Raw genomic sequence first — 27,165 nt, 5'->3', positions numbered from 1 at the left:
CTACGCCACAGTCAGTATATTACCTACACTATAGATGATGGCTGAAAAGCCCTCAAGTTGGAGGAGCAAGAAGCAATGACCTGCTGTGGATGGGGTCAGGTGCAAAATGTATTTTAGCTATCTGAAAATAAATAAAATTTAAAAAATGGAACTTGGTTTAAGTGCACTCTATACTGAGAACTTTTTCACTTCTTTACATTGCCCTCGGACAGCCTTTTCTGACAGGAACCTGAAGCTTTTATATCATTCTCTGTTCCCTTGGAAAATACCAGACCCTGTTGATGGAGTCATTTTATCTTGCGGAAAATGGGATTAAAATAAGATCAGTCCAAACTTTATAATCCTGGTGGAAATTTGTTTGTCAGATATCAAAACACACTAAAATACGTAAGGAATGCAGTTTAGTCGAAAAGCAATAAGATTTAAGTATGAGGCAATACTACAAAAAAGGAAGCTAAAATAACACTAGAATAGAAAAGTGAAAAGTAATGCTGGCAGAGATACTGAGGAAGTAAGCAACATCACACATGATAATAAAAGTGCAAATGAAATCAAAATATTGCATATGAAAAATGAAATATTGCACATTACAGAAAAGAGTTTTGGGACACCTTTACATTTTTTGAAAATCTCAAATATTATCATGAAATATTTGTGCATATTTCAAAAAGTGTGGCTGCATTAGACAGACACAAACAAATACAAATGATATATTTTGTGTTTATTGTTTACAAAAAAACTAGCAAAACTAAATTCTTGACAGTTTCAATATGTGAATTCTCAATGTTGTTGGTATCAAAGTCAAGGGCAGAGAATGAATTCAAAACTGAAGAAAAAATAAATAAACCATCACATCATCAATTTTAATATTTAGTAATCCTGCCATTAGCACACAATAGAGCTCTAATCCAGGCTGCCATGTTCCCCCATTAGCCTTTCACACTGTTGAGGGGTAATCTGGTCCCATTCTTCTTGAATTACTGCTTTTAATTCTTCTAAATGTTTTGGTTTCTGCTTTGAAACAGACCTTTTGATAATCCACCACATAATTTTCAATGAGGCTCATGGCCGGGTATTGAGCTTGCCACTCTAATGATCTGGATACTGTCTTCCTGCAGCCAAGTTCTACTGGGCCTAGATGAGGCATTGTCAAGGCAAGAGGCATTGTCTTGTTGAAACATCAAATGTTGACCTTGATGTAACAGTGCACGTGCAGAAGGGATCATATGGGTTTCAAGAATGGCACAACACTTGGCAGAGTTCAATGTGCCATCACAGACAGTGAGATGACCAACACCAGCAGCACTCATGAATCCCCAAACCATGATAGGAGGAAGACAAAGATGGAAACTGGACTCATCTGACCACAGAATCTTCTTCCAAATCCTGGCTGTCCAGTTCCTGTGTGCTTAGGCTCAACAACACCGGGCTAACTTGCATCTCTCACTGAACAGGGGCTTCTTGACAGCCTTTTAGGACCTGAAGTGAAGAACTAAAAGTTGGCCACATACAGTGTGGGTGGAACACTGGACACCAGTTTGGCTTGACCACTGCTGCTGAAGATCCTTTGATGTCATTCAGCGGTTTTCCTGCACATCCATGCTGTCATTTCTTGCTGAAGAAACCTGTGGATGCCCAGATCTTGGTTTGTCTTCCAAGCTGTTGGTTGGTCTGTATTTCTGCAGAGTGTATCAATCTGCTGAAGGACTGCATCTGCACTTCCTGTCTATCTGGTGGCAGCTGTACCCTTCCTGACTGAGAATCTGTATCTTCAGGCACGTTTCCTATGTTAGGTTCCTTGTTTTAGCTGTCTTTGTCTCTGACGAACTTTCAGATGTGCTGGTATTATACAGACACGAAGCATGGCAACAAAAATTGTGTCTTTTAATAAAAAGCACAACCTTCATTAGTGGATCACTGGTACCAAAATGACTCAATGCTCAAAATTTCTTAAATTTTTTTTTGGAATCAATCAATTGTAAGTTTTTCATGGGTCTTTTAGGACTTGTTTAGTATTTTGGCTGTGACTGTACTAGAATAAATTTGAAGAATTAAGGGTGATTCTTAATGCAATATTTCACAAATGCATGGGTTGTCCAAAAACCTTTTCCATGTCTGGACATTGACATGTTGTGAAATGAAAATAAAATTTTGCACATGAACCAGAAATGTCACACATGATAATGAAATATTGTACATGATACTGAATAGCTGGTCTACTACTGCTTTGACCTTTTAATTTGTTTGGTTTATTGAGTGACTTGGGTGTTTTAAGCCATTTTAACATGCAAAGAACCAGATGCAAAAACTGTTTTTTCCCACAAGTCATCACTCTGACAAACAATTAAATCATCTTTTGAGTCATAAACTTGCAATACTGAACAGCCGCTTCCAAAGCAAAGCCCCTGAATTACTGTGCATTATGTAAATATTACATATTTGTTAATATTACATTCCAGCAAGGTTGCCATCTGCTATCGCCTACCTACCTCATGTAAATAAAGCCTCAATAAAAACCTGCATTTACTGTTAGTAGCTGTATCTACTCTGAATCATAAGAATCTGCAAAATTTGTACAAAAGTTTTGGTTTGCTTTGAAACATGCTTCTTTACCAACATCATTTCCCCCTCTTTAACCTATTGCCTTTTTAAGATGAATGTAGTTTTTGTACGAGTATTTTGAGAGCAATAGAATAAAACACTCAAATACTACATACTTGGCCAATAAAGCTCATTCTAAATCTTTTCCAGATTCAAACCAATGTGGCAAAACACCAGAGTCACACAATAACTGACTGTAAGATAAAATTACTGTTTTTGTCAGTGGAGTCTGATGCCTTTGAAAATATAACTGCATCAGTTCCGCATTGAAAGAGACCGTCTCATGGCAAGGTAAAGTGGTGAAAATATTCTTACTATAGTTTCAAAATGATCACAAAAAATGTCTTTATCTGGGCTGAAAATACATGTTTCTGTTGATTCCATCCACAGTAGCACACTGCTTATCTTCCATGCTGGTCCTCATGTCTACCTCTCTGACTGTACGTAACACACTGATTATGGATAAGTACCTCAAACAATCCCACTTCAAAGAAACCAAACCATCTCTTGAACCTCTCGGTTTGGTGAAGATGGTCAGCACAGGCCACTCCAGAACCGAATATAAGTGTGTTGCTATAAGGTTTTAAGCACATCTGGTTCCGAACAGCATAATTATGATAATCTATCCAGTAGGCAGCTCAAAGGTCCATGCAATGCAGAAATCCTTGGATGGGATGGAGGAATACTCAGATTTGTAGGAGGTCTTACACTTAGTCAAATGCTCTTTCTGTTTAAAGCAACAGACGAGGTTGATATGAAGCCAAGAGTTTCTTTCAGGACTCCACATTTAGTCCTACATACAGCTTTAGAGGTTGAACTGTGCCTTCTATTTAAGCTTTACAATAATTCAGCCAGAAACCAGAGCTAAATATAGACAGCTTCAGTAGCTTTACCTCACATGGGTCCTATAGTCTGAGCATTTGAGCAGTTGCCACGTCAGGAGCAATTTTTTACTCCCAACTCGCCATCTAGTGGCCAGTCTGGGAATCATACAATGCATGGGCTTTATACTAAACTGCTCTTGGCCTCTAGATGGCAATACATTAACTGATTCATGACTTGTGCAGGGGCATCTCATCCACACTGTAAACATAAGGGGCATATGGGAAATGTAAGGCGTAAGCTGCACTTCAGAGGGATACATTAGCAGCGGATATGTTTATAACGCCATTATTGGAACAGACCATGTTTGTAGTCGAGTGGGACGTTTTTTTTGTCATGAGGTCACTTTCCTAATGTGAAGTTTGGTTTCTATGAGAATAAACAGCTGAGAGGGAGTCTGGTGCTCTGCTATGACAATGTGTCTCGGCAAGACAAGAAAACACCACACGGTCTCAGAAAAGTGGGTCAGCGACACACTGCACGTTAAAGGTGGATTCCTACAGCATCACATAATACCATTCACCCACCCACCCCCTGTTTTCCTGATTGTGGTCCCATCAGTTTATCTTTTCCCTTTTGTTCCTTTCCAGCCAACAGTAACACGGCACAGTCTGAGTTTAAACAAAGCAGGAAGGATTGTCTGTCTGGGTTGGGTTTATGAGCTGTGCACCCACAGGCATGCTTCATGTGAGGTTACAAGGTCATTTATAGGGTAAGTTCATCATTTGAGGAGATGTGCATGGGCAAACAATGACTAATACCATCCTAACATTGAATAAAATGCCAAACCACAGAGACTTTCAGGTCATGTTTAACTGCATCGTTCCTTTAAAACAAATGTGACCACGATAAATTGTCTAAGTAGTTTCAGGCTGTGTTTAAATGATATAAAACACCAAACAGTCCTGCAAGGATTTTCAGTCTCAAAGCCAGAGTATGTAACCTCAAGTTTCAGATAATGTTACACATGAGAATTTCCATTACCAAAACAGGAGAGGGTAAAAGTGGCTGCTCCACTAACAGGATTGTGCTCATCGTATATGTGTGTGTGTGTGTGTGTGTGTGTGTGTGTGTGTGTGTGTGTGTGTGTGTGTGTGTGTGTGTGTGTGTGTGTGTGTGTGTGTGTGTGTGTGTGTGTGTGTTCGTTTGGGTTTGTTTAAATTAGCAGAACATCTTTCCAAGACAGAGAGGAAGGAGGAGGGATGAAATGACATAAACAGAGAAGTGGAACCTGCCTTCTGGACAGCAGCTGCTGAATAGTCTAGACAGTTAAATACACACCGCTGCACAGATCCTTCTTTGGAAGCTTTTATTCTGAAGCTTTTTCAATGTCAGTGCAGCAAAATCTACTCAGAAATATTTTGAGTATTGTAATAAACAACTGTATTTCTCAAAAAAAAAAAAAGACTATATGATAGAAAAAAAGTTACACAAATCTAAACTTGAAAAAAATCTGACTGGAACAAGTTAACAAGTTTAAAGGAAATACACGTTTTTCACGTTTTATCAAAAATCTGAACTGAAATTATTCCTCATCAGTTCTAATTTCCACATGTAGCTTATTCATAATTCCTTGCAGTACATAGTTTATGGCCTCTATTGAATCCTGTCCAAGTTTTGCTCACGCTAAAACAATCTGTCCTGTTCTTCAATGCACTAAAAGCTGAGGCTGGATGTTGAATAGCATGTCATCGTTCCCTCTGCGAATCTCGAGCAGAAGTGGCTGGTTGGTCTGCAGCACCACACGGACGTCATCGGTGGTGTTAACCGGCTGTGCATTCAGCTTCACTATAACATCACCTTCCTTAATCCCTCCACTAAAATACAAACAAGGAAAGAAGCTAGTGAGTAATTTGCTGTAAGGGGCGTCTGAAGCACAATAGATGGACCCACATATGCTAACCTTGCTATGTAAGAGGCCATCAGCTCATTATAGTCACATGATGATGTCAGCATTTATAAATCTGAAAATACCTGGAATCAACATGTGCAAAAAAATCTCCAAGTGGCTACTGGTGTTTCCAAGAATGGGAAAAAAATACACTACATATGTTTGACATTTCATTTGTCTAAATACTTCTCTTCCTCCTATCTGCTATATACAAACATCCCACAGTTTACCCAAGTTCAGCTGAAAACATTTTTTTAACGTGACTGATAGTCACAGCTGAGTCACTGGTTGCACCAAGAAGTGCAGAATTTTGTGTAATGTAAACAATTTACTCTTTGTTAATTTTATAAATAATACATGTGAAAGAAAGTGCTTTTGATGAAATATTGTATTTCTAAGCTAAGATCTGGATCTTTTTACTAACTGAACGGCCCAGATGAGTAGAGTCATTCTGTCTTTTACAGTGTCTGGCTCTAATAAGTACTTAAATGTAGTTCTAACAATATAAAACACACACACACACACACACACAAAACTAACATATCTTGCAAACCTGCCACAGATTTTGGTTTTTCAGATGTTTGAATCAAATTATGGAGATGCATAATGAGCCAACATTAATTAAAAAACATCAAAGTTTGGCTGATGAACGGTACTTTGAGGAACTGTGATGTGTGTGATGTGTGTGATATGTGTGTGTGTGTGTGTGTGTGTGTGTGTGTGTGTGTGTGTGTGTGTGTGTGTGTGTGTGTGTACTTAGGTTCTTGCACATGTGTGTGAGCATACTTTTCTGCTGGAGTGTTAGGTATGACCTGCTGCACCAAAACCCCACTGCTGACGTCAGGAAAGTCTGGGTTCTGATGTTTCAGTCCCGCCACTAGCCTGAGGCACACACAGAGCACAGTAACAGGATATTTAACATAATGTACTTTACACTGCTAGCGTGCACAAATAAGTCCACACTCATTTAACTAAAGGCTCAAATGCTCAGGTTGTGTTATTGAAAGCCACAATCTAACGTGTGCGTAAATGTTGCAACTCACGCTTTGGTGATTGTGATCATCCTGATGCCTAAAAAATATCTCTTCACTTCTGAGACATCTGAAAACAACACAAAACTACAATGTGTGATTTCAACAAGGCCATCACAGGATCTCTTACACCTAAGCCAGTCATAGTGTTTCTATTTCACATGCTCTCACCTGCATCAGACTGGGGTTCCTCTGTAAATCTTCTCTGTAGTCTTGCCTTTTCTGTCACAACAATATTTCGGAAGGAGAGTTAGCGATAAATACCAAGCAACAAATGCTTTATAAGAGGCAATTAGGTGTCAGGGTCACACAATTCCAGCTGTGACACCCACCTTTGCTGAGTTTGATCTTTGACTCTGTGAGGAAGCGCCGGATCCTGTCCGAGGGTATAGCGAAGGAGATCCCTGCTGTCACTTTAAGAGTGTTGATACCTATCACCTCTCCATCCTGAAATAAACACAGGCACATCCACAGAAGCATACAATCACACAGGGCATGTGAAGTCACAGGGCAGTTCAAATTATTCAATAACAAATAGTAACTGCAAAGGATGGCCGTGTTTTGATTCACGTAAAATCCAATAAGAACTGAAAAAATATGGGAGAATTTCCAGAAGAGGAAAAAAACTGTGTCACTTAGTATTTAGAGCCTAGCGCACATCGCCATTGAAAGGAAATGTCATTAAAATTTCCACAGTTTAGCACACTGCATGTGAGCTATTTCAGCATGCACTGGTGTACAGTGTTACAAATGCAATCCAGTGTGTCGCTACACAGAATTGTCAGCGTGGGAAACCCCTGATGAAACACATTTAATGCAATAATCAGTGATAAACCACGCATTTCATTCTCAGTAATTATTTTCTTGTTGCAATTACAGTAATAGCAGTAACAGGAGGAGCAGAAGGTGCAGTAGTGTTATACTTTAATGATTGCACACATGAAATTCCAATGCTTAACAAACAAGTAGGAGGTATAAAAGAAAAATTACTGTGTGTAATGTTATTGCTAATGTGTTATAATAAACAAAAACTAAACCAGGCTTAAATTATAGACCAACAATATCTGTACACTATAATAATATGTGTAGCTCCCACTGTGTTCTTGGGACTAATATGACATTTCAGACTCACATGACAATTAGAGCGCTCTGTGTATGCTGGAAATGTGAGATTTATGGGGGCTAATAATAATAAAGTGGTCAAAAGCCACTCTTTAGGCATAATTACACAGTAGGTGAGAGGATTAGAGAGCTGCAGTGGTCATGATGGACGTGGCTTTGGTGTGGAGTGGACCAAAAAAGACAGCCTAACCATTTTTGCAAATTTTTTCCTTAAGGAGGAAAGTATTTCTGGGTCTAGCAACAGCCGCTAACAGTAAAATAAACAGACAGGCAGGTACCAGTGGGGTTGTTACAGCCCTGAATGTTTTATGAATAGCTCCGCCGCTGATAAAAGCCAAGTCCTTCAATTTAGTGAAGCATTTCTGAGCATTTTAGCTATTTTTCCATTTTAAAAACCCTCCATCAAAGCCCAGCACTTACCAGGTTAACAAGAGGCCCTCCTGAATTGCCGTACTTCTCGCAAACATGAAAGATATGAAACACAAAATTACAAAAATAATCTTGACACTTGTGTAAATGACCAAAATCTTTCTATAGACATTCCTCAACATGACAAGAAAGTGATGCAATTAGCATGTGTACATGCATATATGTGTATAAATGTTATGGTTTTGTGTTCACATTGATGATAGCATCAGTCTGGACGTAGTCCATGTCTGAGTCCTTGATGCCCAGCTCTTTGCCGTCTCTCTGTGTCGTGCTGACAATGCCGGTGGTGACGGTGTTCTGCAGGGCGAAGGGGCTGCCGATGGCGACCACAAACTCCCCCGGCCTCAGACCAGCCGAGCGACCCAGAGACAGCACATGGAGCTTCTTCTGCTCCCACACGGACATAGACAGTCAAAAATACCAACAAACAGGAGGAACTATGAGCATATTTGTCAGACACAGAGAGAAAAATACTCAGCATGAATGCATTTGGAGAAGATAGGAGAAGGGAGGAAGGGTTTAAAGCTTACAAAACTGTTCAAGTATTTGAGATATGGGTGCGAGAATACACACATCAGCGCTGCGTCTGTGAGTCACAGAGCTGGTGTTTATGAAAGCATTCTCACTCGCCTTGTGAGCGTCTCGCAGGAAACTGTCAAATGTTGGCAGGATGTGGTCTCATTTAGGATTCATGGAAGCAGAAAATTAAAAATGATTCACGTTTCTTAATACTGGAGAAAGAGAAGAGGGTAAAGAATCGCTCTCACCTGTGGATTGACCTTGATGGTGGCGATGTCTGCCTTCTTGTCTAAGTCTCTGACCACAGCTTCGTATGCATCGCCGTCGTGGAGCTGAACGCGCAGCTGAGGCCTCCCCGTCACTGTGGAAGTTGTGGTCACCACGTGAGCGTTGGTCACAATCACACCTGAGTGGGTCACAACAAAGCCGGAGCCGCTGGACAGACGCACATGGCGACCAAACAGAGGATGTCTGGAGAGAAAAAAAGAAGACAAAGGCGGAATTAGAGGCAAAAATAGTCAAAGATGTATATTTTTCTAGGAGCCATTTCACATTGTGGTGGTCTTGTGTGGCAGAAATATAAATTTAAAGACTCATACAGCCTAAAACCATAAAAGTGAACACCTTTGGATTCACATCATTTAATGCAGCTGATAATAACACAAGACATAGCAGCAGATTGGTTGATATTTTCTTGGGATCAGGCTATAAAAAATATTCAAATCTACAGTTTTTATTTTATAAAAGGACCAAACTCCTCTATTCCACTCTTGATTTGTTACTTGAGCCTTTTTTTTTTTTTTTTTTTTACCTTAAACACCCTTCATCCAACAATTCCTCACCTCACAAACAGCTCGATGTGGACGACAGCAGGTGCTATTTTTTCCACGACATCAGCGATGAAATTGAACTTGTAACGAGGGCTGCTGGTACGGACCAGGGAAAGATCTGTACTGACAGAGTCCACTGCATTAATGCAAACACACAGCACATCACTCACAATCTTGACTGCAGACTTAAATCAGTCTCAAACTTGTACATATACTTGACCTCTTAAAACCTCCCCTGAAGCAGCAGTGGCTCAATCACTACAAACTCAGAATTTGGAACAAAACGTTGATCAGTCCTACAGAGATTTTTTTTTTCCAGTCTACTAGAGATCCAAAATGTCCCATGTATTATCTGAATGTACAGTTAGCTCAAGCCACTGTATAATCCTGTCAAACAGAGTGAAATTAGAGGTTTTCTTTAATGCTAAACTTGCATGAAATTAATGTTTTTTCACCACTTAGGAGAAAGCGAACTGAACCAGCAGAAGCACATTTTGTTCACCTTTGTGGCAACTTAAACTGAAAGAAAGGGGAAATATGGAGGCCAAGAGCTTAATTTTTTTTGCCAAAAATGTATACATTGATGGTCTGTCAGTCCTTGTACTGCAGACATTAGTCTTAGTTGCTACTCTTCTTCTGCAGAGTACTGCAAAATACAAAGCAATTTCCACTTAGAACATATTCTAATATTATTTTTAAAGTCATCTCATTATAAATTATGCAAACAACAAACAAATGTTGAACAAACAAATTTTGAAACTGAAATCACAAACGTGTTGGCAATTTCTTGCTTGAAAAATGACCCACTCAAATTTCTAATTAAAACTTCTAATTTAAAAAAAAAGACTGATTATGGCAGCTCTAGATTTTTCCCTGATGTTGTGCAATAGCACAATTGCTGTACAAGTCAAAACAGAACACTTGTTAAGTTTTATTGAAACAATAAACTTCCACCCCAGATCTGTGAGGACCCACAGTAGTCCTACCTGCGCCTGAAGGCGAACACGGCCCTTTGTGCGCTTGGCTCACTGCGGGTCTGCCCTTGTGTAGAGCTTTATGACTGGCTGCTCTCATCTTACACACATTTCCATACGTTTTCCCGTCGCTTCCGCACACTTCCAGCTCCATCTTACACCGGCAGACCCCCTTGGAGCCCCGCCGCCGCCCCGCGGTGAGCATCCTGCACTCCAGTCCATCCCCGCATGGCAGGTCGTTCTTGCGGCCGCAGGGGTCGCCTTCCCGGGGCGAGCACACCAAGCAGCAGTTGCATCTGTCCGGGACGTACCCGCTGGGGCAGCTGGGGCTCGGACACGAGCTCACGTCGCACCGGGAGGCGCACTTGTCCGAGCGCACGGAGTCCAAGTCGTGCGTAAAGAGAAACACAGCGGCGAGGAAAAGTAGCTGCATTCTGATGGATCTCGACCGCGTCAGCAAGCTCGGACGGATGGATGTTTCCCCTCATAAATTCATATTCAGTTGTAATATTAAAAATAACCTGGTTGCTCCTTTGCGTTAGGACCTTAAATAAAAGCAACCTTGTGTCTCCAGTGGCTCCACTGTCTGCTGTTATGAAAAAAAGGGATATGCCTACATGAAGCTAGTGTTCAAAGCTCTGTTTGGATTCAACTCATAGCAGAGTCATCAGTGCCTGCATGTTTTGACAGCCTTGTGACTGTACATCACCTACTTTTAGTGAAACTGAGCCTTGGAGCGCAGAGGACCAAGTGATGGAGTCAAACCGACAATGCGCACCATCTAGTGGGGATAAAAAACACATGAAAGATTCAGTTTCAAAGCAATGGAAAATTAGAGGTTATTGATCCCCTGTTTATACAGTACAGTTGTATTCAAATGTATAGACAGGCTCATGTAAAGTCAGATTGTGCCCTGAAGTGTTGATTGGCATCCTCAAGATGGACAGTCAGAAGATCTTTAGAAACCCTTCTGTGCATTACCATTACATTCTTATTGCATTCCTACAGGGTTATAGAATTTTTATGATGGCATTAATTTTTAAAAAAATGCTTTGTTAACTAGTCACTTGAGTTCCTTCCAGCTTAGTGGAGATTTTGTGTTTGTGACAAGGCCTAGTGTCAGGTACATGCAGGAAGGAAATTTACATTAGCATAAAAATAAGATTTATTTATTTTGACACCACAGTGCTGGGTAAGTTGCTTTTGACCTCACATTTATATTTAGTAGACTGCAGGTCTTATAGCAAGGGAGTTGTTCAGTCATTCTCAGACCTGTTGCATATTTGGCCAAATGTCTCACCTTCAAATAAAATATCAACAGTACTGAATTAGAAGCATCTGTGTCTCCACCTACAGTCAAAAAAGTCCTAGTTCCTCAATTGCTTCCTTTCCTATGCCTTACCATCCCCTGCAGGAAATAGAAGTGTTATGGTGGCCTTTTTTCCCCCACAAATAGCTGGTGTTTTCATGTGTGTGCTGAACAGAGTAAGCAGAAAAATCACAATGAATGGTGGGTGGCTGAATGACATTGAACTCCCTGAGTTTCAGAATCCTGGTCTGTGGTTAATGATTTTGGAAGCTAAATGTGTACATTTTAAAACTTTTCAAAAGAAATTCAAGTGGGAAAAAACACCTGTAAAATGCATATGATTCGCTTTTAACATCAAATTAACATCTTAATAAATATGGTAAAGCAACAGCATATCACCCACTACTCAAATATTCTACTTTCTCTTTAATACTTATGAAATGACAGCTAAAAATATAAAAGTATGTATTTGCAAGCTAAATATGACACACTTACCTTTTAAATGCAGTATCTGTAAACCTGTGACTGAGTAAGCAAAACACTTCTGGGCCATATTCATACGCATAATTTAGAGTTGCAGATAAAAAAAAGTTACAATTCGAATGTGTCTAAACTGACCAGAATTCAAACTATGATTCTGCTTTACTTAAGATTCCACAAATAATTCTGATGGAATTATAGAAGCAATGTACAGTATCAGACAGACACAGTGTATGTCAGTTTGTTGTATAGCGTGACTGTATTTAATGATCTGATGGCTACGAATGAAACCATCCACATGAGGGCAGTGTTGATCAAGGATCCGTGTCACTCCTCTGTCCTGTGCCAGCATGTACTGGTTATACTGCAACATGCCTTTTCATAATTTATTCCTCTCCAGATGTGTGCTGCATGAGTGTGTGAGCTGAACCTGTTCAGCTATACCTCACTGTGATGAGTGTACTGCACATGATCTGCGTGGGAGAGTGTTTGTGTTTCATTCACACATGCGCATCCGGAGATGTTCTAATGAGAGAAGAGGGCGGGTACATAATGCACGTGTTTGCACCCACTTGAACACAACTGCTCATTGGTGCCTCCATATAAAGTCTCACCTGCAGCATGAACTTTGAGGATCTGGACTTTTCCACTGCGATTTGGAAAAAAAAATCCCTACTTTAGTACCTACAGTATACGTAGGAAATGTTTAGTCAATTAACCAGTCTGTCAAAAACTGAAGCCGCTGAGTCACCTATAAAGCTAAATCACCAAACGATCACTGGTTTAACTGTTTCAAATGTGATATCTGTGGGGTTTCACATAAAATGTAGATATAAAAAGATGTATGTGGCGTCAAGGTCTAAAAAAAGATGCTTTGAACTTGCATTCTTTCTAACAGCTAGCAGGGGGCGACTAATGTGGTTGTAAAAAGAAGTAAAACTGCAGAAGTTTATAAGAAAAGTAGCCTTCTTCTCACTTGATTTTGCTCAGTAAACATTTTACAAATAACTATACAGTCTACATTCCTAGTGTCACGTCTTCTTCAATATGGTATGATGTTAATGTAGTAAGTTATGGCTCCATTAAAAGTAAAACAGATGATAAAGCGAGGTATGCTTTAAGACAGGGGTACCTTGTGAATGACACATTGCTACCGTATTGGTGAGCATAGTGTTGCGTTCTCATTCAGATGAAACCTCTTACTTGTTTCATCTGGTTTCTAAAGCAAAAATTAAAAGCTAATTCTAAACTTAAGGCTTCAGAATGGTAGTGCACAAGCCAATCTGTGATGTCACGGTTGCTCTGTACATCTAACAGATATAACCTACAGGTTTTGAAGAAATTTGAAGATATCTTGATTCCTATCATTTCTATGACGTTTTATAGTCAAAAAGACAAATTGACTAAAAAAAACTAAACAGGCAGATGAGGTAGAAGTGAAAATAATTAGTTGCAGCCAGAATACTTTATAATGCACTACATTATTGTGTAGCAATCTATACAGTATTCATTATGAGTAATATTTGTATCTAATTTTCTTTGCTGCTTTGATTTGCCATTTAACCCTTACAGTGTTTTAACAATTGAAACACAATCACATGAAGTAAGTTTGGTCTTGTACTCAGTTGTTTGGCTATACAGTTGACTGTATGTCATACAAATGTTTTTTTTTTAAACAAATGCAAAGCTACTTCAGTTCTACATTCCTGTACTATAAAGACAGTACAGGTTGGTTTGTCTACATATCATTTATGAATTAAGTCTTCAAGTTTCTTGGCCATTCCACATACATATAAAATCTGCAGCATCCAGGTCTCTTGAGGTCTACTGAACACAACTTTGTCCGTGCTGTTTGATGTTATTTCTGTCAGCAGTTTTAATTTTACATTTTCAAATGAGCTTTTTCTTTGAAACTGTAACATTTATAACGTACCAAAACAAAGATTCTAATTTCCCAAATTTTATTTCTTTTCTGTTAAATATACAATTTTTCTCATACAATCACTGAGTTGGAATAAAAATTTCAAGATGCATACATAAGAAAACACAACGGCATCAAGCAAAGTGTGAAATATTGTCCTCAATTTTGTTTTTCCTTTTCACATAATATAATATAAAGGGGAGGGGAGTTGCCGTGCCCCATGCCACGAGGTTCAAGAGAAAGCTGTTTGCCAGCAATTAAATACATGTCAAACAACAAATACATTCATTGTAATGAGAAATCTATTTCTGACAGCATTCTCTTGTATTGAAATGTTTAGGAGCGAGAATCTGCGTATAAATCGTAAACAGATTACATTCAAGCAGTGTGTTGATTTCTAGTCCTCCTCCTCCAAATTCAAGTTTCAACATTATTCTTCTCTTGAGGCTTTTCAATACTCCTTCAACAAGCAGATTTTGGCAGTACTGAGAGTTAAAGACACTGGGTTTGTGTTTGCTCAACAGATACGGTTTTGAAGACTAACACTGGTAAAGAGTGGTCTGACCCAGCTGGACAGAACCAGTCCAACATTTCCAGCAGTGCAAGTGTACAGTTATGTTTCAACAAGTACTCCTACAAGGCAAAGCAAATATTTTAGGACTTCATCCCAGATGAGGAACAATGCTGACCTCAAGAAAAATTCACTTTCTGGATATATCTATAAAACCAGGCCCTCAGATTTTCCAAACACTCCTGGACCACATATGTGTTCGTATGTGGTAGGTAAGTGCTTGTTCTTTGGCCATTACCCAACTAGGAGACTTTGCATGAGACTTCAGTAGGTACTTTGGGTGGGTAAAAAAAAAAAAAAATCCTTTCTTTGTCCTAACAATAAACAAAGCCCACCTCTGTGGAAAAGCCGATTATCCAATCAAGTTGCCATGGTAACTACAAACAGCCCCAAGGTCTCTCCAGGAGACAGCGGTATGCTAATCTCTCCAGCTCTCATGCTTCTCTGCACTCTCTTCAAAAAAATGAGGAATCTACTTAAACTCAATTTCCTCAAAAAAAACCTTCATTTTATTTTCTATCATCCTCTTCAATTTCTTTTTTTGCAAGGACAAATATGAACAGTTTCCAGTGTGGTAATCTCATCTTCTCCCTTATTTCATCCTTCCTTGCTTCAGGACAGACTTCAGGATAAAAAAAGAAAAGAAAGAGTCACCACAGAAGCCTCTCCTCAGCCTTCTCTGACTACCAAGAGGAAAAGAATGGCCGCTTGCAGTGGAAGGTCTGCGTGAACGCGTTGCCCAGTGTGACCACACGACCTTGGCCGCCCGAGCGGCTGCGCTCCACCACCACTCGGGGCATCTGCACCAGCTGGATGGGGCTCTTACCGTCCTTCAACGCCTGGGTCAGATTCAACACCTGCAACAAACAGGATTTGACCATGAAGTACAGACACAGCACAGTGCAACGTGCACTTTTAAGAACAGATACACATAAGGTTAAAGCTAAACACATATGCTGGCCACGTGTTTAGCTGTTCACCATTTTCGATTGTCTTTAGCTCCTTCAAGAAATGCACTCCTTTCTGTGACTCTGTGTCTCAATAAGGGACCTGCTCACTTTTCTGTAAAAGGCACAACATGACTTTCACTAGGTGGGACACAGTAACATTTACTTCCCTTTCAAAACAGTCCAAGTCTGAACTGCATACTATTGCATTAGCAGAAAGGCACGCACAAGATTGCTATGCACTGAAGTAGGATATTGTTGCTTATAGTGAACGACGGTGTCTAATCTCGTATGTAAATTCCCTGTATCTGAATGACAGAATTTGAATCCAGTCACTCAGACAAAGGCAGCAAAGTCTGAAAAATGGCTTATGACCCAGCCAAACAAAGTGCAATACACCATAGACAGTAAATGCTGAAATGATTTCTTCTTGCAACAGTTATGTATTTTGCGCAAGAACATCTGAAAAAAAAGCAAAAAAAAAAATCAGTTCTACAAAAGAACTACACAGACTGTCTGCCGTTTTCTTCCTTTGATCACAGTAATCCTGCAAGTCTTTTTATCACACAAAAAAAGACATGAAAAAGAAAAAAACAGGGTTTAAGGTGAGAGTAGAGTAGAACAGCAGAAAAGGTGAGGCAGGACAGTAGGCAAGGGCAGCAGATCCACAATTCTGTACAGATGTGAGGTGATGAGGTTACAAAGCACACAGTGGAAGTGAAAGAAAGTAGGACATGGCAGAGGAAAGAGGGGAGGTTATAAAAGGAAACAGCCAGAAAGAGCAAAATAGAGGACACAAAAAGGAGAGAGAAAAGTAAGAAAAAAGGGCTGGAAATGCTCATTTTGGGAACAAAAAGAACGAAAACAAAGAAAACTCACCTGTCCTCTCATGACAGACATCTGTCTCTCAAACATGGTTTTGTCAAAACCTTTATCTGTCTGAAGACAAAGAAAATGACCAATATTAGGAGGTGATTCATAAAATTTCACTGAGCATACAGAGCTTTCTCTTAAGAATATTATTTTTAGCCTCAATGAACACAGCCAAAAGTGAAACCTATAGGCAGACAGGTACCTTGAACATCTCATAAAGGTCCTCACAGAGGTCCTGGACAAAGTTCATGTCAGAGAGGCGGGACAGCACCAGGTCTCTGGTCTCCTGGGAGAAGGCCACCTTAGCCTGAGGGAGCCATGCCCAGTGGAACGGGTCTGATGGAAGGACATAATACAACAGTTGTTTCTTTTAGAGTCACTGCCACTAGACTCTTGGTCTTCCGCAACTGTATACAGCTATTGCTATATTTTCCACACTGCCACTCGCATAGTGTACATTGTTTTGATGTATTGTTTAACGGCCCTTTAGTTGGTGCTTGAACATGAGCTGAATAGACCATCATGGTCAAAAACTAAAAATATCGGTTAACAAATCCTATTGTAAGAAAATACAGGGAAAGTAGTAGGAATTCACACGAGAAGACACTTCTCATATGTGTTGAGAAACTGTGAAGCTTTTGGTAGTGCAGCTCTGTCCAAAGGTAAAGTCACACCAGCACATCTCTAAACTTAATAAACATGCTATACCTTCTTTGTTAAATCCACACACAAAAACAAAAAAACGTGGTTTTACGAGGATTTACAGTTTTGTTTTACTTTAAGAATGTCCTTCCAGCCATTTCTATCTCCTGTTTTCTTTCTAAAAAGAAGCTAATCATCGGCTGGAAAGTGGTATTGATCTCCTCAGCAAGAGAGCAAAGAGTAAATGAGCAGTAAATTGAGTATTTCTCAAAATGTCAAACTACTCTATTAACTGCAATTTCCCAAAAAACTATTACTACAAATGCTATTAGCACTGCACTTTAAATAAATTATTGGAACACGCTTTGCCCCCATTGACTTACGATGGACATTTTTGGGAAAATTTTAAAGACTAAATGACAAAAAAATAATAATGAATCTAGAATGAAAGTCAATAATCACTGTTTTCATAATCGTTAGTAACGGCAAACTAATGACACAACCAGTGAGGCAAAGTGAAGTGAGACATACAGGCTCTCCATTCATCTGGATGCTTAAAGGGGAAGGCCAGGCCGTTGTCGATTGCTGCGATCTTGATGCAGGAGTCCAGACTGTTTTCTGGCCACTCTGCTTCCTGCGGCGAGGTGTAAAAAGAAGATCGGATAAGACAGGTGAATAATTAATGACCGATGGCCGGGCTAGTTATTGATCACTGTTCAAACGGGGTGATTAATTGAACAGATGAATGACAACCTTTCTCATTTATCAATACGTGGCACATAAACATTGACCACCGGCAGTCACAGTGTTCTAGCTGCTGCAACCAGCGAGGTCACAGGGCACCTGCAATATCAAACATGGGTGTGTGTGTCTGGTTTCTAAATGCTTATGTGTACATTTGTGTATATATTAGGCTGACCCGAATCCTTCCAAGCTTTGATTAACAAATACTTTGAAGGTTGTTTACGCATTTCTACAAAAATGTAAGATAATTTGTGAAATAAGAGCAATTCAAAACTATTCCTTTTGAATCTGCATTAATTATTAATGGGGAGTAATAAAGGATTATCTTATTAGTTTTTCTCAGACAAGGACATTTAATCTTAGCGTCCTACAGCTCTCATCTAATGTTACCAGCACTGACACTGGGACAGTAGCATGTGACCATGTGATGGGCTTACCAGTTACAGACAGGGTGGCAAAATGTCAAAGCAGTAAAGTGTCTGGAATAACAAAATCAAATTTGCGAAGACAAGTGTCCTAAAAACTGCAAGCAATAGCTTAAGACCAATTGGTGGTTTTTGTGTCTGCAAGAGTTCACGTGATGCAAATTTCATTGAGCAGATGTCCAAGGGCAGGACAAAATTTGTGACCATGACAACTGCAAATGTGCCCCTGGAAAACAAATGTTAGCGTTGAGGAGAGGCTGTACAAGGACAATCAGCATTGCACACACCTTAAAAATTCATCATTAAATTAAAGAAGTAGTAGTAGCTGCTGGATTTTGGTGATGGTCTGATTTGTACATGCTTTCCATCAGTGTTGCCCCAAATACTTTAGGAAGTTCCAGATTCTCCAGAAATTCTGTATTATGTCCGCCCACTCTGACTGGGACTGAAGGCAACAAGCTTCAGCTGCTGTCGGTTTCATAGCGCTTGGCACGCCTCAGAAATAAACACTGACATGCTGGTACAGCCCAATGTATTACAAGCTGCTATTTCAAGTGTCAAATATTCACATAATTCTCACAGAAGCATTGAAAGACTCAAAAATGGTACTTGGGACAGCACTAGTATATGTCTGCATGTGTATATGAGACACAAAGCAGCACAAACACTCACCATACAACAAGAGCTGTACGTATATCAATGCTCCTGCTCTTCAGCAGTGTGAAAATTTGTTTTGTGAATAGTATGAGCACGCCTTGAGTACATGCTCGTTTACCCTCACCTTTTGTCCTTCTTCTCCTTCTCCTGGCTTCTCATACTTGATCAACCAGTTGTCATTCCCTCGATCTGAGGAGGATGACAAACAAAAAACAGTAAGAACTACGTGCAGAGCAAAACTAAATGTTCCTTCAGGTTAATGTACCCCTATTTTATCTGAACTTAAAATGTAAGAGGAGAAAAAAAAAAGACTGCAGCGATGCATTAAGCAGCTATAAAGTGCAAACACTTGTGACACAGAGTAACCGTAACAGTAAATTCACTTCAGTAAAATTTGATGAATGTATTTTTTTTTTTACCCTTATCAAATCTATCAATCAAAAAAAGCACAATTGTCAACACTGCGCTCAAAGGTAGCACAGACAAATGAGTTCATTATAAACAATGCTAAAATGTCAACAGACACACCCTCACCTGTGTTTCTAATAACGTAGTCCAACACCACCAACCGCTCAAACTGTGCCTGCAGCTGCTTCCTGATGTTCTCTGGCAGAGGTTCTGCCTCAAACCGTCGCAACCAGTAGTCGGCTTCACGGTAACCTTCAACAAACAGCTGAAATGAGCCTACCTGGAAACACACACACACACACACACACATATACAGCATGTCACATGTAACATACATACAAAGAAAACACACTGTACTACAATGTTAAGTGCTCTGAAAACATTAGGAAGTTTTTTTTTAATCTGGCAATGATGTGGTATGGTGCAATTATGTAACTAAAATGTCTACAGTGCATGACGTTTGGAATATGAAGCCAGCTTCCTCATACGACTTCCAACAAACATTGTTCAACCAACTTTTCTCAACATCTAACATACACAGCTACAGAAACACACTGAGAAAACCGTCACATATGAGAAACATCGGCTGCAATAAACACTATCACAAATGTCACTGAATAAAAGCTAGAACCGATATAGGAGTCCAGTTCACTACACAAGAGATAAATATATCCATCCGGTGTCTGAAAGGCCCCCTAAAACAGAACATGCTTTAAAAGAGAAATGGCATTTATGCTTCCTCTGACCTATTTATTTGAATAAACCTGTCTTTTCAGAAAACATGAAAACAGATACTGTGGAACATTTCCTTTTACTATGCTCTACCAGTGCCTGCATCAGCAGCTATTCTGAGCCGTTTGCTCACTGTTACAACAGCTCTTGTATTATATATCGTATGACGGCAAGCAGTGGATATGTGAGCATAGCAATTTTGATATTTAAAGAAACTATTGATTTGTGCTGAAAACGGGAAGACTAGTATTTGTTCTAAGTGTTTGTAGAGCCCTTCTCAAAGTGTTGTACACAATTACATAAAGAAAACTGAAGGCAAAGGAATAAACTACAGAGGAATGAACCGGAGGACTGAAAACACCCTATGCTCCTCATGAATTACTGATTGGAACTGCAACTATCTACTTTAATTTTTGATAAATTACTTGATTAGTCGTTTGGTCAATAAAATCTCAAATATCTCTAATTCTGTCCACAACCCATGATGGTCAGGGTCATGAAAGAATAGAGAACCTGGATATATTCAAACTGAAGAAGCTGCAAATGACATAATTTTGGCTCTCTTAACTGATTGATCGCTGCAGTGCTATAGCTGATAGCAAACAATTAACGGCTGATGACATCACACCCTGATGCAGTATCAACCCTTTCAGACAACACAGTTACCCAAGAGCTCACTGCTGGATTCAGTGCACTGGTGTGGGGAATCACAGAGGGCAGAGTAAAATAGTTGGCATTTTTTAAACTTCTGGTGTGACTAAATCACTCACACAATAAAATATTACATGTGAAAATTATACCTCTTTACCTCGATATTTCACTGAAGAAACTTCAGTGGGTTTGTAGAGCTAATGAGGGGAAAACGCATAAATCTAAGCTATGTTGACACATACTACAACAAGCAACCTAGCTCTGAAAATCATGAACTGTGCATACTGAGGCATACGTATACACCTGGCATGCTTACTTGGATGGGAACATTTAATCCAGGATCAGGCTTAACTTCTATGATCTCATTACAAATGCAAACATGTGTCATATAATTCAGGAATTCAAACACACATCAGTTGTTCCTCTGTTTTGTTTGTGTCAGTCTAGATGCCTTATTCCCATTGGTTTTGCATGTATTCGTCACAATGTGCAGTGAGCAAAGTTTACCTAACTTGAACTTTGGCTGCTGTGTGAGCAGTGCCATCATCATGTTCTTTCTGAAAGGACCAGAAACAGTGTGTTACCTTGGGAGGCAGGCCAACTCTGTGGAAGCGTCGTCCCACCTTTGGGACCTTCTCTAAGGCATACTTCTTGCCCCTGGACTTTGCTCTGTCGATAGCATTGTAGTGAAACGTTTCACTGGCCAAATATACCACCTGATAAAAAAAAAAAAAAAAGACACTCCATTGACACTAGCTTAGAATATCTTATGACAACTGCTTGGCAGTGTCTTCTATAGCTACAAATAAAACAAAGACAACACAAAACTAGTCACATTCAGATTTTTTCAAGTGTTCACTAAACTCTGGCCTTGATTACATGAATTCACAAATCAGGATGATTTAAGGTATATTCTGCATCGCGTCAAAGTTGTATACAGAAACAAAATGCATGTTCTTTGAGGCACACCTTGGTTTTCGGCACCACTCCAAGTCCAAGCTTAGTATCAACCAGAGAAGCAGCAGCCTCTGAGAGGTAACCCTGGTTAGGTAACAAGCAGCCTCGGCCGAAACAACACGGACAGCAGAGCTAAAGAAAGAGACATGGACAGAGTTATGGAGATTCAGATGTATACATTACTCCACATTTCATTGTGCTAATACTCAGTGTATGTATAGACAATGAAATCAAGAAATCAGTCTTGCAAAACTTAAAAAGATAAAACGGTGTGTAAGATTTCATATCTGCTTATATTCTTTGTGTACCTTGTGAAAGTATTTGGTCCATTTTGGGTTCAGATGACCATAAGGTTCTTCTGACTTTGGTTTAAAAACACCAATGATTTTCTGCAGAGAGGAAAGAAAACAACAAAAAACATGTCAAAAATGCAATCTGGAAAAGCACATTTGACTCATGTTGAATAACTGAACAAAAACACAGAGACCTAACTTCATCACAAAGACCGAAGATTACTTTTGAAGAACACAAATCAAGAGCCAAAGACAAACTGGAAGCAAATGCAAAGTGACACGAGATGCTGGTAACAAGCAAGAGATCGATATTGTCTCCCTGTATTTGCTTGTTAATGTGATGCTAATCATCCATGCTGGCTGCCTGCTATCAATGAGAGCATTGCTGGCTGCATTATTCAGTGAGTTTCTACTGTACAGGTTTCTTCCTCCTGTGTACTTTCCAACTCTTCACTTCCTTTTCACTCCTTTTAGCTTCCTGAATCTGCTCAAAAGAAAAGCCGACCAACCCAAAGAAGCATAATTATTGACAAGGAATTCTGACTCAGTGATGCAAATGAACGTTTCGTACATTAAAAGATTTCTGGACAATATCATTATTTTCTATGAATACAAGAATATGTCCAATTTCAGCATTTTCCCACATATAGAATAATTTTGTGCTATATTGTTTCTTTTCCCACTGACTGCAATCTGTGCAATATCTGAATTTTTCCATAGGGAAAAACCTACGCAAAATCAACAGTACTGTATATATATATTTTTTTTTCAAACTGATGTCTCTACATTTTTTTCACTGCGCTCCTTGCAGCTTTAACACTGCAAATTTCCCCACTCTGGGGTTAATCAAATGTTTGGTTTTTTTTATTTCATCTTATCTTAGTCTCTTCACTTCTCATAGATGAGCATTATTCCTCTATCTGCATCTCACCCCTTTTGGGTCTTTGACAAAGTAGCTCCCGCTGGAACCCTGGGAAATCCTCTCTGGAAAGACACCACTCTCGATAGCTTGTTCTGCCCTTTGGATGATGTCTGCAAACTCAGGATCGTCTGGGAAATGATTGAAGTCCCCACTGTTGGTACCTATAAGGGGAACAAATTAAGGACATTTACAATTATTTTTACAATGTAGGCAACTAGAGTGTGGCACAATTAAAAACAAATTAAATCATGCCACTTCCAGTTGAAGTACAATTTTGGTGACACTACAGACTATAAAATCACAATTAATGGTCATTGTAGGCTCTCTTGTCATTTCATGTATTACCCTCCTGTTTTCTTCTGGGCTCCTACTATATACTGGCTGAAAAGTGGAGTAAAACAGGTGGCTATCAGCAGTCTATCACACCACACAAAATCTACATTTGATAAAATCCACAGTGGATTTAAACCCTCTTGCTGTGAAGCAAATGTACTAAAAGAGTGATTCTGCAAAACACAGTATTTTCTATTTCCTTGCAGATCTACCAGAATTCTCTGGAAGGGACTGCTCTCTGGTGGATGTGGGCTGCTAATTATTCCTTTGATGAATGCCCAATAGCAGGACACAACGCCTAACCACTGTCTCTTCCTTGCACGGAGCTGAACAGTCAGCTGACAGAGAGGCTCCATATGGTCTACCAGTCACAGTGAAGTCACAGTGGGATGCAGGGAGAGATGAAGAGACAGACACTGGGATGAAGGGTTGTGAGTGGACACAGGGATGGACACAGGGATCGAAGGGCAGTTAATGTGAAATTTATGACAGCGAGATAAGGAGAAACAGAGATGGCTTTGAAGCGACGTCACCGAAGGAGCTGAGAGAGGAGCAAATTAAAAAGACGACGAGGAGAATAGAAGGGGGAGATAAGCGAATATTAGTCAAGGGATTTGGATTAATTGAAGATTAGATGCTTTTCAGTTTTATCCTAGTTATGTAGCTCACACAGTCCTGACCAAACACATTTAAACAATTTAGAGATTTAACTGTTTAGAGTCAAAATACTGAATTTTACTTAACAGTGAGTCTCAGTAAAACTTTCAGCTACAAAGATTTTCTTCCAAGATTGGGTTAGCCGTCTTCTATTTTTTCCCCATCTAAAACCCAAAAGCCTCAAAGCATTAGCACTGACATCTCTCTCTAAAAGCCACAAAGTTTGTGCAGGAGGTGCACCTAACTGGAGCGGCCATAATGATGTTTTTAAGCCAGGCTCCCCTTGTGTTTTGTGCTCCATTTGGTACTTGCTGAGCCCAAGTCATGCTGTAAAAATTTTTAAACAACGGCACGAAAGTAGAGCATCTTCGACCCATAGGTTCAAACACAATCCTTTAAGACTAGACTGGCTGTCCTCCACATGAACCCAACTTCCATTAAAAGACCTCCTCTGGTAAAAATCTTTTTTTTGTCTCATCAACATGTTCATATGGGGGTTTTCATATGCTGGAAGACACATAATGAGCAAAACAAGCAGTCAAAGCCATGGTGTCGCATTTCTACCTTGAAACTGTATTATATCAATAGCAGTATCAAAAACACCAAATCCAGTTTCAGTATTTCATACAAAACAAACTTAAGGACCAAATCCTGTCAACTTGAAGGATTTCTGTATCACTGTTTATCCTCAGATCCAGATTTCAAATCAAACATGCATAGCTGAAGAACTGCAATATTACAACCTCCCACTGAGTACTGTAGACTAATTTTATAGTGTTTGAGTAGAGTTGTAGGTGAGCTGGTGTGCTCCAGCTGCAGCGAGTGAGGAGGGGTGAGTGCAGAGAGACTTCATAGGTGTAAAGCTGCATCAAAGCCATTGTAAAGCAGGAAGGGATTATTTTCAGGGTGAAAACAAACTTATAAATATGTACCTCTGATATACAAAGATAAGTTTTTGATGCATTAAACAACAACAGCATTGGGATTCTCACAGTTTTTACTGTAACACATAGTTTAGATGAAGAGATTATAGACTGCAAGATGTTCAGCCATGAAGGTAACTTGGTGGTCTCATTATGAGGTTGAGTGTAAAACTGTCACCAGAGAAGGTACATTGTGACTTTATAGAAATAACAAGGTGTCAACACAGATCTAGAGATAAACTGTAAAGTTCTGCAAGTGGTCACTAACTTTCATCAGAATTTCTTTGTGTGTAAGCTGGTGACACATACTTTTATCGATTTACTTAATTTCCAACAATAGATTCAGTATGTTTAACCAGCTGGCTTGCATAATAGAGGACTTGTGCTTCCACTGCATTGCACTACTGATGAAAGCCTTTAGGAATATCGCTGGGGAGTGTGAGTGCAAGAAGCAGCAATGTATCCCTCTTTACATTAGATCTTAACTCAGAGTGAAGGTAAAGACACATGCTGTGCTTCCTCTTACCCAAATTCCCTCTTCATTAACATCATCACACACTAGACTGGACGACTGAGTGTTTGTGTGCCTGCTGGCACAGTGGCCTTATGCATATTTAATATCCGTCTCTCAGACGTCCTGGTCAGTTAATGGGACCTGCAGAGCTCTTTCACAGCAGAAGTGTTGCTCACTCAGAGCCCTGGAGACCAGCAGACCTGCAGTGCTCACAGTATGTGACATGTCACAACACTGCACTCTGAAAAGGGCTGAGACGGACACACAACATGCATATCTAGGCCACTGCAACCTTGAAGAATTGTTATAACTTGACTTAAAACAGCTTAAAAATCATGCTTAGTTAGCTATGTGATAAAAATGTGCATAAACCTAATTAAATTTTTCAGCTGATGTTAGTTATATATATTGTCACATCAGACAAATAAAAATCCTACTTGCAGCTTTTGGTCACTGTGAGGTGTAGTGACCCAAAGCTGAATCTATCTAAGGTTACGTGAATGCAAATTTTACCACTGACTTGTAAAAACACACCTAATGTTCAGTTCATAACCTGCGAGATAGGCATAGTAGAGTTTAACCATCATAATCTGCAATGGACATTTGTTAATCAAACATAGTGACAAGGCACCAGCTCTGTGGGTTCTGTGACTATGAATTTGTGAAGCAATTTTGTAGTATTAGACCTAAACACCATTGTTCTAAAAGTCCATGAGAAATGGGACGCTGACACCTGCAATTTCAGGCTCAGCGCCTCTACCTGTGGCCTAGATTTCTGGCCTCGATAGAACAGGGGTCAAACAATAGATCTCTGAGGGGAGAGAGAGGCCGACAGTCGAGAACAGAGAAGGAATGAATACAAAAAGAAAACATTTGCTCAATAATGTGGTTGCATATGGGGAAAAAAGAAAAAGGTGGGTGGTATGAGGGGGAGTGTTGTCATATCCACTTAGCAGTTAAGTCAGAATGTGCCGCTTCCATGGCGACTGGATCACCTTTCTTCTGTTTTCTCCTATATCTGTCTTTTAATAGTCTCGAAGAAATGTAGTGCTGTGAATATGCAAGAGTTGTAATACAACCCATACTCACACAAAAAATACATGATATTAGATTCATTTTATTGGTAGAGTCTGAGCAGTGAAAGACATCTGCATACGACTTTAAGACCTCATAAACGTGTACTTGCAGTATTAAGGGAGGCTTGAAAAATACAAGTACTAAAGTATGAATGCATGCAGTGAGGAGATTTTATATTTAATCACACTGATAACTGGATATTTGGCTGCAGACATCTAGCCACTTGGTGAAAGTGCCACTTAATCTCATCCATAAACTGACTGGGAAACACACACAGCTTCTGTGCCCATGAAAAACGACCCAAATACTTTTAACATAACATGGAAGAATAAATAGTTTTTGTAACTATCACAGAATTGTCTGATTACTCAGAAATAATGTGTTTTTCTGCTGTACTGAAGCAACAAGTCCGTGCTATAAATCCTATGTATATTCAACATTCTGGTTCCTAAAGTCAAGCCCAGGATCTTGCAGGGGCCCCTGAAGGGGACCCAAGGGCCAGACACAGTGGAAGAGACACTCCTACAAGATCTTGCATAACATCACATCGATCTGACCACGTTGCATTCACTGATATCTCTGCATGTAACAGTAATCAGCTTGTGTGGCCGATATTGGCCCTAAACCATATGCGTCAAAAAATAACCATATGGCACGGATCAAAAAAGAAAGGAGACACTGAGTGAGGGCGTACTGACCTAGCTGCCACTTTATACGCCTGAACTTGGCATAATGAGATTTGGACTAGCCTTGATCCAAAATAATTACCTGGGGAGGCCAAGGTGTCTTTATCCGACGACGAGCTGTGTCTGCTCCGCCTGCTCCGCTTCTCTCGCGCTCCCCTCGGCGA

At 39.8% G+C, this 27,165-nt stretch overlaps 2 protein-coding genes across 2 annotated transcripts in view; both read right to left on the bottom strand.

The window, feature by feature from the left end:
- Window positions 1-4,777: 4,777 nt before the first annotated feature.
- htra3a (HtrA serine peptidase 3a) lies at window positions 4,778-11,925 on the bottom strand. The gene is made up of 10 exons (XM_022211754.2): window positions 10,292-11,925; window positions 9,318-9,423; window positions 8,724-8,946; window positions 8,149-8,343; window positions 7,948-7,980; window positions 6,738-6,852; window positions 6,577-6,627; window positions 6,418-6,475; window positions 6,161-6,256; window positions 4,778-5,300 (listed from the first exon to the last, which is right to left on the bottom strand). The coding sequence occupies exons 1-10, from the start codon at window positions 10,710-10,712 to the stop codon at window positions 5,132-5,134; spliced, it is 1,467 nt and encodes a 488-aa protein (XP_022067446.1). The 5' UTR covers window positions 10,713-11,925; the 3' UTR covers window positions 4,778-5,131.
- Window positions 11,926-14,012: 2,087 nt separating this feature from the next.
- Window positions 14,013-27,165, bottom strand: part of pi4k2b (phosphatidylinositol 4-kinase type 2 beta) — a 13,630-nt gene continuing 477 nt past the window's right edge. Inside the window, exons 1-11 of the mRNA XM_051945830.1 lie at window positions 27,084-27,165; window positions 22,821-22,972; window positions 21,905-21,985; window positions 21,609-21,728; window positions 21,224-21,355; window positions 19,383-19,536; window positions 18,973-19,037; window positions 17,554-17,656; window positions 16,583-16,716; window positions 16,387-16,446; window positions 14,013-15,417 (exon numbers count right to left, since the gene is read on the bottom strand). The exon at window positions 27,084-27,165 is cut by the window's right edge and continues 477 nt beyond it. Coding sequence (XP_051801790.1) covers window positions 15,244-15,417; window positions 16,387-16,446; window positions 16,583-16,716; window positions 17,554-17,656; window positions 18,973-19,037; window positions 19,383-19,536; window positions 21,224-21,355; window positions 21,609-21,728; window positions 21,905-21,985; window positions 22,821-22,972; window positions 27,084-27,165 — 1,257 coding nt within the window. The 3' untranslated portion in view covers window positions 14,013-15,243. The remainder of the gene's footprint in view (window positions 15,418-16,386; window positions 16,447-16,582; window positions 16,717-17,553; window positions 17,657-18,972; window positions 19,038-19,382; window positions 19,537-21,223; window positions 21,356-21,608; window positions 21,729-21,904; window positions 21,986-22,820; window positions 22,973-27,083) is intronic.

This window comes from Acanthochromis polyacanthus, chromosome 3 (genome assembly GCF_021347895.1).
Source record: "Acanthochromis polyacanthus isolate Apoly-LR-REF ecotype Palm Island chromosome 3, KAUST_Apoly_ChrSc, whole genome shotgun sequence".
Lineage (NCBI taxonomy): Eukaryota > Metazoa > Chordata > Actinopteri > Pomacentridae > Acanthochromis > Acanthochromis polyacanthus.
This window is presented reverse-complemented; position numbering and strand designations above follow the sequence as displayed.

What these genes read in the sequence shown, in the direction of transcription:
- htra3a (XM_022211754.2), bottom strand. Translation starts at nt 10,712, where the DNA reads ATGCAGCTACTTTTCCTCGCCGCTGTGTTTCTCTTTACGCACGACTTG. An exon ending in GTGTTCGCCTTCAGGCGCAG is followed by an intron (nt 9,424 to 10,291) that starts GTAGGACTACTG and finishes CTGTCAGTACAG; the next exon opens with ATCTTTCCCTGGTCCGTACC. An exon ending in GGAACCCCAGTCTGATGCAG is followed by an intron (nt 6,476 to 6,576) that starts GTGAGAGCATGT and finishes TGTTGTTTTCAG; the next exon opens with ATGTCTCAGAAGTGAAGAGA.